Source organism: Scyliorhinus torazame, chromosome 4, assembly GCF_047496885.1.
Source record: "Scyliorhinus torazame isolate Kashiwa2021f chromosome 4, sScyTor2.1, whole genome shotgun sequence".
Taxonomy (NCBI): domain Eukaryota; kingdom Metazoa; phylum Chordata; class Chondrichthyes; order Carcharhiniformes; family Scyliorhinidae; genus Scyliorhinus; species Scyliorhinus torazame.
The window spans coordinates 370,838,992-370,854,849 of NC_092710.1; the positions used below are offsets into that span (position 1 = coordinate 370,838,992).

Consider the following 15,858-nt stretch of genomic DNA (forward strand, 5'->3'; position numbering starts at 1 on the left):
CACACAAGTGCCCGGCAATGACCATCTCCGACAAGAGAGGGTCTCACCCTCGCCCCAGAGAGCGGGGAATCTGTGGAATTTGAAGAAGGAATTAGATTTGCTCTCGGGGCGAAAGGGATCGAGGGAGATGGGGAAGATGGGATCAGGGTATTGAACTTGATGATCAGCCATGATCAGAATGAATGGCGGGGCAGGCTCGAAGGGCCGAATGGCCTCCTCCTGCTTCTATTTTCCCGGTTTGTTTCTATGTGTGTAAGTAGCCCAAATAGCGCCTCAACCCACTGGTCACATGTGACCGCGGAACGCTCTGGGATTGACAATTCTTTGCTCAGTGTGTCAGTCTGTACAGAAAGTTCCAAACGTGACAGGTTAAAGAGTGAGTGGCTGTTTTAGAATCTGTTGTTACTTTGAAGGAACATCTGACATACCTGCAACATTCCCACAACGTGCATAACTGAATAGTTTGTCCAGACCGATCGCCAGCGCACTTTTAATATCCACGGCATCAACTTCAGTTTGAACCCTCAGGCGTTTTTTGAATTGTGCCTCAAGATAATTCTAAAACAAGAAAATAAAATCCATCACCATGTGACACAACTGAACTCGCACCAAAACACATCAGTGTTGAGGGAACTGTCCTCGGTTCCCAGGTGTGGGAGCAGTATTCATGTCCTGTGATAGGGAGACCCCCACACAGATACCCCAGTGATAGGGAGACCCACCCCACGGGGACCCCAGTGATAGGGCGACCCCCCCCCACAGAGACCCCAGTGATAGGGAGACCCGCCCCACAGAGACCCCTGTGATAGGGAGACCCGCCCCACAGAGACCCCTGTGATAGGGCGAACCCCACACAGAGACCCCTGTGATAGGGAGACCCCCCCACAAAGACCCCTGTGATAGGGAGAACCCCACACAGAGACCCCTGTGAGAGGGAGACCCCCCTCAGAGATCCCTGTGATAGGGAGACCTTCACAGAGACCCCTGTGATAGGGAGAACCCCACACAGAGACCCCTGTGATAGGGAGACCCCCACAGAGACCCCTGTGATAGGGAGAACCCCACACAGAGACCCCTGTGAGAGGGAGACCCCCCCACAGAGACCCCTGTGATAGGGAGACCCCCACAGAGACCCCTGTGATAGGGAGAACCCCACACAGAGACCCCTGTGAGAGGGAGACCCCCCCACAGAGGCCCCTGTGATAGGGAGACCTCCTTAGCACAGGGCTAAATAGCGGGCTTTGAAAGCAGACCAAGGCAGGCCAGCAGCACGGTTCAATTCCCGTAACAGCCTCCCCGAACAGGCGCCGGAATGTGGCGACTAGGGGCTTTTCACAGTAACTTCATTTGAAGCCTACTTGTGACAAAAAGCGATTTTCATATTTGTCAAGAAAGACCTTCCACGCTGACTATTCCTGATTAATCCGTGTCTAAAGTACAGATAGATTCTGCTCCTCAGAATACTTTCCTGATCCCAGCCTTGAATTTAGAAATCATTAACTGTGTGAGTGCCGGGTCCCGGGATGTGTGAACCGCCCGGGGCAGATATTTCACTGTTTATTCCAGTTCACACACTCAGCATTGACAACCCTCCCTGCCTGAGTCAGACAGATGTTTGACAGTAAAGAGAGTAAAGGGGACTCTACCGAAAAACACAGGCATTAAATAATTTCCACTGGTACGAACATTACAGAATGCAGCGAACTCTGAAGGGCAGCACGGTAGCACAGTGGTTAGCACTGTTGCTTCACTGCTCCAGGGTCCTGGGTTCAATTCCCGGCCTGGGTGACCGGGTGCTCCGGTTTCCTCCCACAAGTCCCGAAAGACATGCTGTTAGGTGAATCGGACATTCTGAATTCTCCCTCTGTGACCCAAACAGGCGCCGGAATGTGGCGACTAGGGGCTTTTCACAGTAACATCATTGCAGTGTTAATGTAAGCCTACTTATGACAATAATAAAGATTATTCTTGTTCTAATTATACTTACCATGTCCTCAATGGTTTCTGCGGGTTTCTGGCAGTCATTTTCATTACAGAAACCGATCACCTCTTCTGCTACGTCGAGTGCAGCGAGTTGGTTCCAGAAGAGGACAGACACGGTTAAGAAGATTCTCAGCATCTTGGTGTCGGTACAGGTCACTGGTGAATTCACTGAATGACCCTCAGCACCTTCAGCTCGATCTGCAGTTTGAGCAGAGAGCTCTGGGATTTTTATACATTTTAAGGGGACGATTTTGAATAAAGTTCAGCTACGGGAACATCAGATGTTGAAGAAACGCCCCAGCTGATTAACTATGGAAATGTTTTTGGGTGTTTTGATCACAGCCTGGAATTTAGAAACCATGGGCAGCACGGTATCACAGTGGTTAGCACTGTTGCTTCACTGCTCCAGTGTCCCTGGTTCGATTCCCGGCTTGGGTCACTGTCTGTGTGGAGTCTGCACATTCTCCCCGTGTCTGCGTGGGTTTCCTCCGGGTGCTCCGGTTTCCTCCCACAAGTCCCGAAAGACGTGCTGTTGGTGAATTGGACATTCTGAATTCTCCCTCTGTGTACCCGAACAGGCGCAGGAATGTGGCGACGAGGGGGTTTACACAGTAACTTCATTGCAGTGTTAATGTAAGCCTGCTTGTGACAATAATAAAGATTATTATTATCTCGGTGATGCCGTTTACCAGGAAATGTGAATCGCCCGAGGCAGATATTTCACTATTGATTCCAATTCACACACTCAGCATTGATCCCCCTGCCTGAGTTAGACAGGAAATGTGAACCGCCCGGGGCAGATATTTCACTATTGATTCCAGTTCACACACTCAGCATTGACCCCCCTGCCTGAGTTAGACAGGAAATGTGAACCGCCCGGGGCAGATATTTCACTATTGATTCCAGTTCACACACTCAGCATTGACCCCCATGCCTGAGTTAGACAGGAAATGTGAACCGCCCGGGGCAGATATTTCACTATTGATTCCAGTTCACACACTCAGCATTGATCACCCTGCCTGTGTTAGACAGGAAATGTGAACCGCCCGGGGCAGATATTTCACTATTGATTCCAGTTCACACACTCAGCATCGATCCCCCTGCCTGAGTTAGACAGGAAATGTGAACCGCCCGGGGCAGATATTTCTCTATTAATTCCAGTTCACACACTCAGCATTGACCCCACTGCCTGAGTTAGACAGGAAATGTGAACCGCCCGGGGCAGATATTTCACTATTAATTCCAGTTCACACACTCAGCATTGACCCCCCCTGCCTGAGTTAGACAGGAAATGAGAACCGCCCGGGCCAGATATTTCACTATTGATTCCAGTTCACACACTCAGCATTGATTCCCCTGCCTGAGTTAGACAGGAAATGTGAACCGCCCGGGGCAGATATTTCACTATTGATTCCAGTTCACACACTCAGCATCGATCCTCCTGCCTGAGTTAGACAGGAAATGTGAATCGCCCGGGGCAGATATTTCACTATTGATTCCAGTTCACACACTCAGCATTGACTCCCCTGCCTGAGGTAGACAGGAAATGTGAACTGCCCGGGGCAGATATTTCACTATTGATTCCAGTTCACACACTCAGCATCGATCCACCTGCCTGAGTTAGACAGGAAATGTGAACCGCCCGGGGCAGATATTTCACTATTGATTCCAGTTAACATACTCAGCATTGATCACCCTGCCTGAGTTAGACAGGAAATGTGAATCGCCCGGGGCAGACATTTCACTATTGATTCCAGTTCACACACTCAGCATTGACCCCCCTGCCTGAGTTAGACAGGAAATGTGAATCGCCCGGGGCAGATATTTCACTATTGATTCCAGTTCAGACACTCAGCATTGACCCCCCTGCCTGAGTTAGACAGGAAATGTGAACCGCCTGGGGCAGATATTTCACTTTTGATTCCAGTTCACACACTCAGCATTGACCCCCCTGCCTGAGTTAGACAGGAGATGTGAACCGCCCGGGGCAGATATTTCACTATTGATTCCAGTTCACACACACAGCATTGACCCCCCTGCCTGAGTTAGACAGGAAATGTGAACCGCCCGGGGCAGATATTTCACTATTGATTCCAGTTCACACACTCAGCATTGATCCCCCTGCCTGAGTTAGACAGGAAATGTAAACCGCCCGGGGCAGATATTCCACTATTGATTCCAGTTCACACACTCAGCACTGATCCCCCTGCCTGAGTTAGACAGGAACTGTGAACCGCCCGGGGCAGATATTTCAATATTGATTCCAGTTCACACACTCAGCATTGATCCCCCTGCCTGAGTTAGACAGGAAATGTGATCCGCCCGGGGCAGATATTTCACTATTGATTCCAGTTCACACACTCAGCATTGATCCCCCTGCCTGAGTTAGACAGGAAATGTGAACCGCCCGGGGCAGATATTTCACTATTGATTCCAGTTCACACACTCAGCATTGATCCCCCTGCCTGAGTTAGACAGGAAATGTGAACCGCCCGGGGCAGATATTTCACTATTGATTCCAGTTCACACACTCAGCATTGACCCCCTTACTTGAGTTAGACAGGAAATGTGAACCGCCCGAGGCAGACATTTCACTATTGATTCCAGTTCACACACTCAGCATTGATTCCCCTGCCTGAGTTAGACAGGAAATGTGAACCGCCCGGGACAGATATTTCACTATTGATTCCAGTTCACACACTCAGCATTGACCCCCCTATCTGAGTTAGACAGGAAATGTGAACCGCCCGGGGCAGATATTTCACTATTGATTCCAGTTCACACACTCAGCATTGACCCCCCTGCCTGAGTTAGACAGGAAATGTGAACCGCCCGGGGCAGATATTTCACTATTGATTCAAGTTCACACACTCAGCATTGACCCCCCTGCCTGAGTTAGACAGGAAATGTGACTCGCCCGGGGCAGATATTTCACTATTGATTCCAGTTCACACACTCAGCATTGACCCCCCTATCTGAGTTAGACAGGAAATGTGAACCGCCCGGGGCAGATATTTCACTATTGATTCCAGTTCACACACTCAGCATTGACCCCCCTGCCTGAGTTAGACAGGAAATGTGAACCGCCCGGGGCAGATATTTCACTATTGATTCCAGTTCACACACTCAGCATTGACCCCCCTGCCTGAGTTAGACAGGAAATGTGAACCGCCCGGGGCAGATATTTCACTATTGATTCAAGTTCACACACTCAGCATTGATCCCCCTGCCTGAGTGAGACAGGAAATGTGAACCGTCCAGGGCAGATATTTCAATATTGATTCCAGTTCACACACTCAGCATTGACCCCCCTGCCTGAGTTAGACAGGAAATGTGAACCGCCCGGGGCAGATATTTCACTATTAATTCCAGTTCACACACTCAGCACTGACCCCCCTGCCTGAGTTAGACAGGAAATGTGAACCGCCCGGGGCAGATATTTCACGATTGAATCCAGTTCACACACTCAGCATTGACCCCCCTATCTGAGTTAGACAGGAAATGTGAACCGCCCGGGGCAGACATTTCACTATTGATTTCAGTTCACACACTCAGCACTGATCCCCCTGCCTGAGTTAGACAGGAAATGTGAACCGCCCGGGGCAGATATTTCACTATTGATTCCAGTTCACACACTCAGCATTGACCCCCCTGCCTGAGTTAGACAGGAAATGTGAACCGCCCGGGGCAGATACTTCACTATTGATTCCAGTTCACACACTCAGCATTGACCCCCCTGCCTGAGTTAGACAGGAAATGTGAACCGCCCGGGGCAGATATTTCACTATTAATTCCAGTTCACACACTCAGCATTGACCCCCCTGCCTGAGTTAGACAGGAAATGTCAACCGACGGGACAGGTATTTCACTATCGATTCCAGTTCACACACTCAGCATTGATCACCCTGCCTGTGTTAGACAGGAAATGTGAACCGCCCGGGGCAGATATTTCACTATTGATTCCAGTTCACACACTCAGCATCGATCCCCCTGCCTGAGTTAGACAGGAAATGTGAACCGCCCGGGGCAGATATTTCTCTATTAATTCCAGTTCACACACTCAGCATTGACCCCACTGCCTGAGTTAGACAGGAAATGTGAACCGCCCGGGGCAGATATTTCACTATTAATTCCAGTTCACACACTCAGCATTGACCCCCCCTGCCTGAGTTAGACAGGAAATGAGAACCGCCCGGGCCAGATATTTCACTATTGATTCCAGTTCACACACTCAGCATTGATTCCCCTGCCTGAGTTAGACAGGAAATGTGAACCGCCCGGGGCAGATATTTCACTATTGATTCCAGTTCACACACTCAGCATCGATCCTCCTGCCTGAGTTAGACAGGAAATGTGAATCGCCCGGGGCAGATATTTCACTATTGATTCCAGTTCACACACTCAGCATTGACTCCCCTGCCTGAGGTAGACAGGAAATGTGAACTGCCCGGGGCAGATATTTCACTATTGATTCCAGTTCACACACTCAGCATCGATCCACCTGCCTGAGTTAGACAGGAAATGTGAACCGCCCGGGGCAGATATTTCACTATTGATTCCAGTTAACATACTCAGCATTGATCACCCTGCCTGAGTTAGACAGGAAATGTGAATCGCCCGGGGCAGACATTTCACTATTGATTCCAGTTCACACACTCAGCATTGACCCCCCTGCCTGAGTTAGACAGGAAATGTGAATCGCCCGGGGCAGATATTTCACTATTGATTCCAGTTCAGACACTCAGCATTGACCCCCCTGCCTGAGTTAGACAGGAAATGTGAACCGCCTGGGGCAGATATTTCACTTTTGATTCCAGTTCACACACTCAGCATTGATCCCCCTGCCTGAGTTATACAGGAAATGTGAACCGCCCGGGGCAGATATTTCACTATTGATTCCAGTTCACACACACAGCATTGACCCCCCTGCCTGAGTTAGACAGGAAATGTGAACCGCCCGGGGCAGATATTTCACTATTGATTCCAGTTCACACACTCAGCATTGACCCCCTTACTTGAGTTAGACAGGAAATGTGAACCGCCCGAGGCAGACATTTCACTATTGATTCCAGTTCACACACTCAGCATTGATTCCCCTGCCTGAGTTAGACAGGAAATGTGAACCGCCCGGGACAGATATTTCACTATTGATTCCAGTTCACACACTCAGCATTGACCCCCCTATCTGAGTTAGACAGGAAATGTGAACCGCCCGGGGCAGATATTTCACTATTGATTCCAGTTCACACACTCAGCATTGACCCCCCTGCCTGAGTTAGACAGGAAATGTGAACCGCCCGGGGCAGATATTTCACTATTGATTCAAGTTCACACACTCAGCATTGACCCCCCTGCCTGAGTTAGACAGGAAATGTGACTCGCCCGGGGCAGATATTTCACTATTGATTCCAGTTCACACACTCAGCATTGACCCCCCTATCTGAGTTAGACAGGAAATGTGAACCGCCCGGGGCAGATATTTCACTATTGATTCCAGTTCACACACTCAGCATTGACCCCCCTGCCTGAGTTAGACAGGAAATGTGAACCGCCCGGGGCAGATATTTCACTATTGATTCCAGTTCACACACTCAGCATTGACCCCCCTGCCTGAGTTAGACAGGAAATGTGAACCGCCCGGGGCAGATATTTCACTATTGATTCAAGTTCACACACTCAGCATTGATCCCCCTGCCTGAGTGAGACAGGAAATGTGAACCGTCCAGGGCAGATATTTCAATATTGATTCCAGTTCACACACTCAGCATTGACCCCCCTGCCTGAGTTAGACAGGAAATGTGAACCGCCCGGGGCAGATATTTCACTATTAATTCCAGTTCACACACTCAGCACTGACCCCCCTGCCTGAGTTAGACAGGAAATGTGAACCGCCCGGGGCAGATATTTCACGATTGAATCCAGTTCACACACTCAGCATTGACCCCCCTATCTGAGTTAGACAGGAAATGTGAACCGCCCGGGGCAGACATTTCACTATTGATTTCAGTTCACACACTCAGCACTGATCCCCCTGCCTGAGTTAGACAGGAAATGTGAACCGCCCGGGGCAGATATTTCACTATTGATTCCAGTTCACACACTCAGCATTGACCCCCCTGCCTGAGTTAGACAGGAAATGTGAACCGCCCGGGGCAGATACTTCACTATTGATTCCAGTTCACACACTCAGCATTGACCCCCCTGCCTGAGTTAGACAGGAAATGTGAACCGCCCGGGGCAGATATTTCACTATTAATTCCAGTTCACACACTCAGCATTGACCCCCCTGCCTGAGTTAGACAGGAAATGTCAACCGACGGGACAGGTATTTCACTATCGATTCCAGTTCACACACTCAGCATTGATCACCCTGCCTGTGTTAGACAGGAAATGTGAACCGCCCGGGGCAGATATTTCACTATTGATTCCAGTTCACACACTCAGCATCGATCCCCCTGCCTGAGTTAGACAGGAAATGTGAACCGCCCGGGGCAGATATTTCTCTATTAATTCCAGTTCACACACTCAGCATTGACCCCACTGCCTGAGTTAGACAGGAAATGTGAACCGCCCGGGGCAGATATTTCACTATTAATTCCAGTTCACACACTCAGCATTGACCCCCCCTGCCTGAGTTAGACAGGAAATGAGAACCGCCCGGGCCAGATATTTCACTATTGATTCCAGTTCACACACTCAGCATTGATTCCCCTGCCTGAGTTAGACAGGAAATGTGAACCGCCCGGGGCAGATATTTCACTATTGATTCCAGTTCACACACTCAGCATCGATCCTCCTGCCTGAGTTAGACAGGAAATGTGAATCGCCCGGGGCAGATATTTCACTATTGATTCCAGTTCACACACTCAGCATTGACTCCCCTGCCTGAGGTAGACAGGAAATGTGAACTGCCCGGGGCAGATATTTCACTATTGATTCCAGTTCACACACTCAGCATCGATCCACCTGCCTGAGTTAGACAGGAAATGTGAACCGCCCGGGGCAGATATTTCACTATTGATTCCAGTTAACATACTCAGCATTGATCACCCTGCCTGAGTTAGACAGGAAATGTGAATCGCCCGGGGCAGACATTTCACTATTGATTCCAGTTCACACACTCAGCATTGACCCCCCTGCCTGAGTTAGACAGGAAATGTGAATCGCCCGGGGCAGATATTTCACTATTGATTCCAGTTCAGACACTCAGCATTGACCCCCCTGCCTGAGTTAGACAGGAAATGTGAACCGCCTGGGGCAGATATTTCACTTTTGATTCCAGTTCACACACTCAGCATTGACCCCCCTGCCTGAGTTAGACAGGAGATGTGAACCGCCCGGGGCAGATATTTCACTATTGATTCCAGTTCACACACACAGCATTGACCCCCCTGCCTGAGTTAGACAGGAAATGTGAACCGCCCGGGGCAGATATTTCACTATTGATTCCAGTTCACACACTCAGCATTGATCCCCCTGCCTGAGTTAGACAGGAAATGTAAACCGCCCGGGGCAGATATTCCACTATTGATTCCAGTTCACACACTCAGCACTGATCCCCCTGCCTGAGTTAGACAGGAACTGTGAACCGCCCGGGGCAGATATTTCAATATTGATTCCAGTTCACACACTCAGCATTGATCCCCCTGCCTGAGTTAGACAGGAAATGTGATCCGCCCGGGGCAGATATTTCACTATTGATTCCAGTTCACACACTCAGCATTGATCCCCCTGCCTGAGTTAGACAGGAAATGTGAACCGCCCGGGGCAGATATTTCACTATTGATTCCAGTTCACACACTCAGCATTGATCCCCCTGCCTGAGTTAGACAGGAAATGTGAACCGCCCGGGGCAGATATTTCACTATTGATTCCAGTTCACACACTCAGCATTGACCCCCTTACTTGAGTTAGACAGGAAATGTGAACCGCCCGAGGCAGACATTTCACTATTGATTCCAGTTCACACACTCAGCATTGATTCCCCTGCCTGAGTTAGACAGGAAATGTGAACCGCCCGGGACAGATATTTCACTATTGATTCCAGTTCACACACTCAGCATTGACCCCCCTATCTGAGTTAGACAGGAAATGTGAACCGCCCGGGGCAGATATTTCACTATTGATTCCAGTTCACACACTCAGCATTGACCCCCCTGCCTGAGTTAGACAGGAAATGTGAACCGCCCGGGGCAGATATTTCACTATTTATTCAAGTTCACACACTCAGCATTGACCCCCCTGCCTGAGTTAGACAGGAAATGTGACTCGCCCGGGGCAGATATTTCACTATTGATTCCAGTTCACACACTCAGCATTGACCCCCCTATCTGAGTTAGACAGGAAATGTGAACCGCCCGGGGCAGATATTTCACTATTGATTCCAGTTCACACACTCAGCATTGACCCCCCTGCCTGAGTTAGACAGGAAATGTGAACCGCCCGGGGCAGATATTTCACTATTGATTCCAGTTCACACACTCAGCATTGACCCCCCTGCCTGAGTTAGACAGGAAATGTGAACCGCCCGGGGCAGATATTTCACTATTGATTCAAGTTCACACACTCAGCATTGATCCCCCTGCCTGAGTGAGACAGGAAATGTGAACCGTCCAGGGCAGATATTTCAATATTGATTCCAGTTCACACACTCAGCATTGACCCCCCTGCCTGAGTTAGACAGGAAATGTGAACCGCCCGGGGCAGATATTTCACTATTAATTCCAGTTCACACACTCAGCACTGACCCCCCTGCCTGAGTTAGACAGGAAATGTGAACCGCCCGGGGCAGATATTTCACGATTGAATCCAGTTCACACACTCAGCATTGACCCCCCTATCTGAGTTAGACAGGAAATGTGAACCGCCCGGGGCAGACATTTCACTATTGATTTCAGTTCACACACTCAGCACTGATCCCCCTGCCTGAGTTAGACAGGAAATGTGAACCGCCCGGGGCAGGTATTTCACTATTGATTCCAGTTCACACACTCAGCATTGACCCCCCTGCCTGAGTTAGTCAGGAAATGTGAACCGCCCGGGGCAGATATTTCACTATTGATTTCAGTTCACACACTCAGCATCGATCCCCCTGCCTGAGTTAGACAGGAAATGTCAACCGACGGGACAGGTATTTCACTATCGATTCCAGTTCACACACTCAGCATTGATCACCCTGCCTGTGTTAGACAGGAAATGTGAACCGCCCGGGGCAGATATTTCACTATTGATTCCAGTTCACACACTCAGCATCGATCCCCCTGCCTGAGTTAGACAGGAAATGTGAACCGCCCGGGGCAGATATTTCTCTATTAATTCCAGTTCACACACTCAGCATTGACCCCACTGCCTGAGTTAGACAGGAAATGTGAACCGCCCGGGGCAGATATTTCACTATTAATTCCAGTTCACACACTCAGCATTGACCCCCCCTGCCTGAGTTAGACAGGAAATGAGAACCGCCCGGGCCAGATATTTCACTATTGATTCCAGTTCACACACTCAGCATTGATTCCCCTGCCTGAGTTAGACAGGAAATGTGAACCGCCCGGGGCAGATATTTCACTATTGATTCCAGTTCACACACTCAGCATCGATCCTCCTGCCTGAGTTAGACAGGAAATGTGAATCGCCCGGGGCAGATATTTCACTATTGATTCCAGTTCACACACTCAGCATTGACTCCCCTGCCTGAGGTAGACAGGAAATGTGAACTGCCCGGGGCAGATATTTCACTATTGATTCCAGTTCACACACTCAGCATCGATCCACCTGCCTGAGTTAGACAGGAAATGTGAACCGCCCGGGGCAGATATTTCACTATTGATTCCAGTTAACATACTCAGCATTGATCACCCTGCCTGAGTTAGACAGGAAATGTGAATCGCCCGGGGCAGACATTTCACTATTGATTCCAGTTCACACACACAGCATTGATCCCCCTGCCTGAGTTAGACAGGAAATGTGAACCGCCCGCGGCAGATATTTCACTATTGATTCCAGTTCACACACTCAGCATTGACCCCCCTGCCTGAGTTAGACAGGAAATGTGAATCGCCCGGGGCAGATATTTCACTATTGATTCCAGTTCAGACACTCAGCATTGACCCCCCTGCCTGAGTTAGACAGGAAATGTGAACCGCCTGGGGCAGATATTTCACTTTTGATTCCAGTTCACACACTCAGCATTGATCCCCCTGCCTGAGTTAGACAGGAAATGTGAACCGCCCGGGGCAGATATTTCACTATTGATTCCAGTTCACACACACAGCATTGACCCCCCTGCCTGAGTTAGACAGGAAATGTGAACCGCCCGGGGCAGATATTTCACTATTGATTCCAGTTCACACACTCAGCATTGACCCCCTTACTTGAGTTAGACAGGAAATGTGAACCGCCCGAGGCAGACATTTCACTATTGATTCCAGTTCACACACTCAGCATTGATTCCCCTGCCTGAGTTAGACAGGAAATGTGAACCGCCCGGGACAGATATTTCACTATTGATTCCAGTTCACACACTCAGCATTGACCCCCCTATCTGAGTTAGACAGGAAATGTGAACCGCCCGGGGCAGATATTTCACTATTGATTCCAGTTCACACACTCAGCATTGACCCCCCTGCCTGAGTTAGACAGGAAATGTGAACCGCCCGGGGCAGATATTTCACTATTGATTCAAGTTCACACACTCAGCATTGACCCCCCTGCCTGAGTTAGACAGGAAATGTGACTCGCCCGGGGCAGATATTTCACTATTGATTCCAGTTCACACACTCAGCATTGACCCCCCTATCTGAGTTAGACAGGAAATGTGAACCGCCCGGGGCAGATATTTCACTATTGATTCCAGTTCACACACTCAGCATTGACCCCCCTGCCTGAGTTAGACAGGAAATGTGAACCGCCCGGGGCAGATATTTCACTATTGATTCCAGTTCACACACTCAGCATTGACCCCCCTGCCTGAGTTAGACAGGAAATGTGAACCGCCCGGGGCAGATATTTCACTATTGATTCAAGTTCACACACTCAGCATTGATCCCCCTGCCTGAGTGAGACAGGAAATGTGAACCGTCCAGGGCAGATATTTCAATATTGATTCCAGTTCACACACTCAGCATTGACCCCCCTGCCTGAGTTAGACAGGAAATGTGAACCGCCCGGGGCAGATATTTCACTATTAATTCCAGTTCACACACTCAGCACTGACCCCCCTGCCTGAGTTAGACAGGAAATGTGAACCGCCCGGGGCAGATATTTCACGATTGAATCCAGTTCACACACTCAGCATTGACCCCCCTATCTGAGTTAGACAGGAAATGTGAACCGCCCGGGGCAGACATTTCACTATTGATTTCAGTTCACACACTCAGCACTGATCCCCCTGCCTGAGTTAGACAGGAAATGTGAACCGCCCGGGGCAGATATTTCACTATTGATTCCAGTTCACACACTCAGCATTGACCCCCCTGCCTGAGTTAGACAGGAAATGTGAACCGCCCGGGGCAGATACTTCACTATTGATTCCAGTTCACACACTCAGCATTGACCCCCCTGCCTGAGTTAGACAGGAAATGTGAACCGCCCGGGGCAGATATTTCACTATTAATTCCAGTTCACACACTCAGCATTGACCCCCCTGCCTGAGTTAGACAGGAAATGTCAACCGACGGGACAGGTATTTCACTATCGATTCCAGTTCACACACTCAGCATTGATCACCCTGCCTGTGTTAGACAGGAAATGTGAACCGCCCGGGGCAGATATTTCACTATTGATTCCAGTTCACACACTCAGCATCGATCCCCCTGCCTGAGTTAGACAGGAAATGTGAACCGCCCGGGGCAGATATTTCTCTATTAATTCCAGTTCACACACTCAGCATTGACCCCACTGCCTGAGTTAGACAGGAAATGTGAACCGCCCGGGGCAGATATTTCACTATTAATTCCAGTTCACACACTCAGCATTGACCCCCCCTGCCTGAGTTAGACAGGAAATGAGAACCGCCCGGGCCAGATATTTCACTATTGATTCCAGTTCACACACTCAGCATTGATTCCCCTGCCTGAGTTAGACAGGAAATGTGAACCGCCCGGGGCAGATATTTCACTATTGATTCCAGTTCACACACTCAGCATCGATCCTCCTGCCTGAGTTAGACAGGAAATGTGAATCGCCCGGGGCAGATATTTCACTATTGATTCCAGTTCACACACTCAGCATTGACTCCCCTGCCTGAGGTAGACAGGAAATGTGAACTGCCCGGGGCAGATATTTCACTATTGATTCCAGTTCACACACTCAGCATCGATCCACCTGCCTGAGTTAGACAGGAAATGTGAACCGCCCGGGGCAGATATTTCACTATTGATTCCAGTTAACATACTCAGCATTGATCACCCTGCCTGAGTTAGACAGGAAATGTGAATCGCCCGGGGCAGACATTTCACTATTGATTCCAGTTCACACACTCAGCATTGACCCCCCTGCCTGAGTTAGACAGGAAATGTGAATCGCCCGGGGCAGATATTTCACTATTGATTCCAGTTCAGACACTCAGCATTGACCCCCCTGCCTGAGTTAGACAGGAAATGTGAACCGCCTGGGGCAGATATTTCACTTTTGATTCCAGTTCACACACTCAGCATTGACCCCCCTGCCTGAGTTAGACAGGAGATGTGAACCGCCCGGGGCAGATATTTCACTATTGATTCCAGTTCACACACACAGCATTGACCCCCCTGCCTGAGTTCGACAGGAAATGTGAACCGCCCGGGGCAGATATTTCACTATTGATTCCAGTTCACACACTCAGCATTGATCCCCCTGCCTGAGTTAGACAGGAAATGTAAACCGCCCGGGGCAGATATTCCACTATTGATTCCAGTTCACACACTCAGCACTGATCCCCCTGCCTGAGTTAGACAGGAACTGTGAACCGCCCGGGGCAGATATTTCAATATTGATTCCAGTTCACACACTCAGCATTGATCCCCCTGCCTGAGTTAGACAGGAAATGTGATCCGCCCGGGGCAGATATTTCACTATTGATTCCAGTTCACACACTCAGCATTGATCCCCCTGCCTGAGTTAGACAGGAAATGTGAACCGCCCGGGGCAGATATTTCACTATTGATTCCAGTTCACACACTCAGCATTGATCCCCCTGCCTGAGTTAGACAGGAAATGTGAACCGCCCGGGGCAGATATTTCACTATTGATTCCAGTTCACACACTCAGCATTGACCCCCTTTCCTGAGTTAGACAGGAAATGTGAACCGCCCGAGGCAGACATTTCACTATTGATTCCAGTTCACACACTCAGCATTGATTCCCCTGCCTGAGTTAGACAGGAAATGTGAACCGCCCGGGACAGATATTTCACTATTGATTCCAGTTCACACACTCAGCATTGACCCCCCTATCTGAGTTAGACAGGAAATGTGAACCGCCCGGGGCAGATATTTCACTATTGATTCCAGTTCACACACTCAGCATTGACCCCCCTGCCTGAGTTAGACAGGAAATGTGAACCGCCCGGGGCAGATATTTCACTATTGATTCAAGTTCACACACTCAGCATTGACCCCCCTGCCTGAGTTAGACAGGAAATGTGACTCGCCCGGGGCAGATATTTCACTATTGATTCCAGTTCACACACTCAGCATTGACCCCCCTATCTGAGTTAGACAGGAAATGTGAACCGCCCGGGGCAGATATTTCACTATTGATTCCAGTTCACACACTCAGCATTGACCCCCCTGCCTGAGTTAGACAGGAAATGTGAACCGCCCGGGGCAGATATTTCACTATTGATTCCAGTTCACACACTCAGCATTGACCCCCCTGCCTGAGTTAGACAGGAAATGT

At 49.5% G+C, this 15,858-nt stretch overlaps 1 protein-coding gene across 1 annotated transcript in view; it reads right to left on the minus strand.

Moving 5' to 3' along the window:
• Positions 1-15,858, minus strand: part of LOC140411238 (uncharacterized) — a 90,212-nt gene that overhangs the window by 16,931 nt on the left and 57,423 nt on the right. Inside the window, exon 2 of the mRNA XM_072500352.1 lies at positions 429-558. Coding sequence (XP_072356453.1) covers positions 429-558 — 130 coding nt within the window. The remainder of the gene's footprint in view (positions 1-428; positions 559-15,858) is intronic.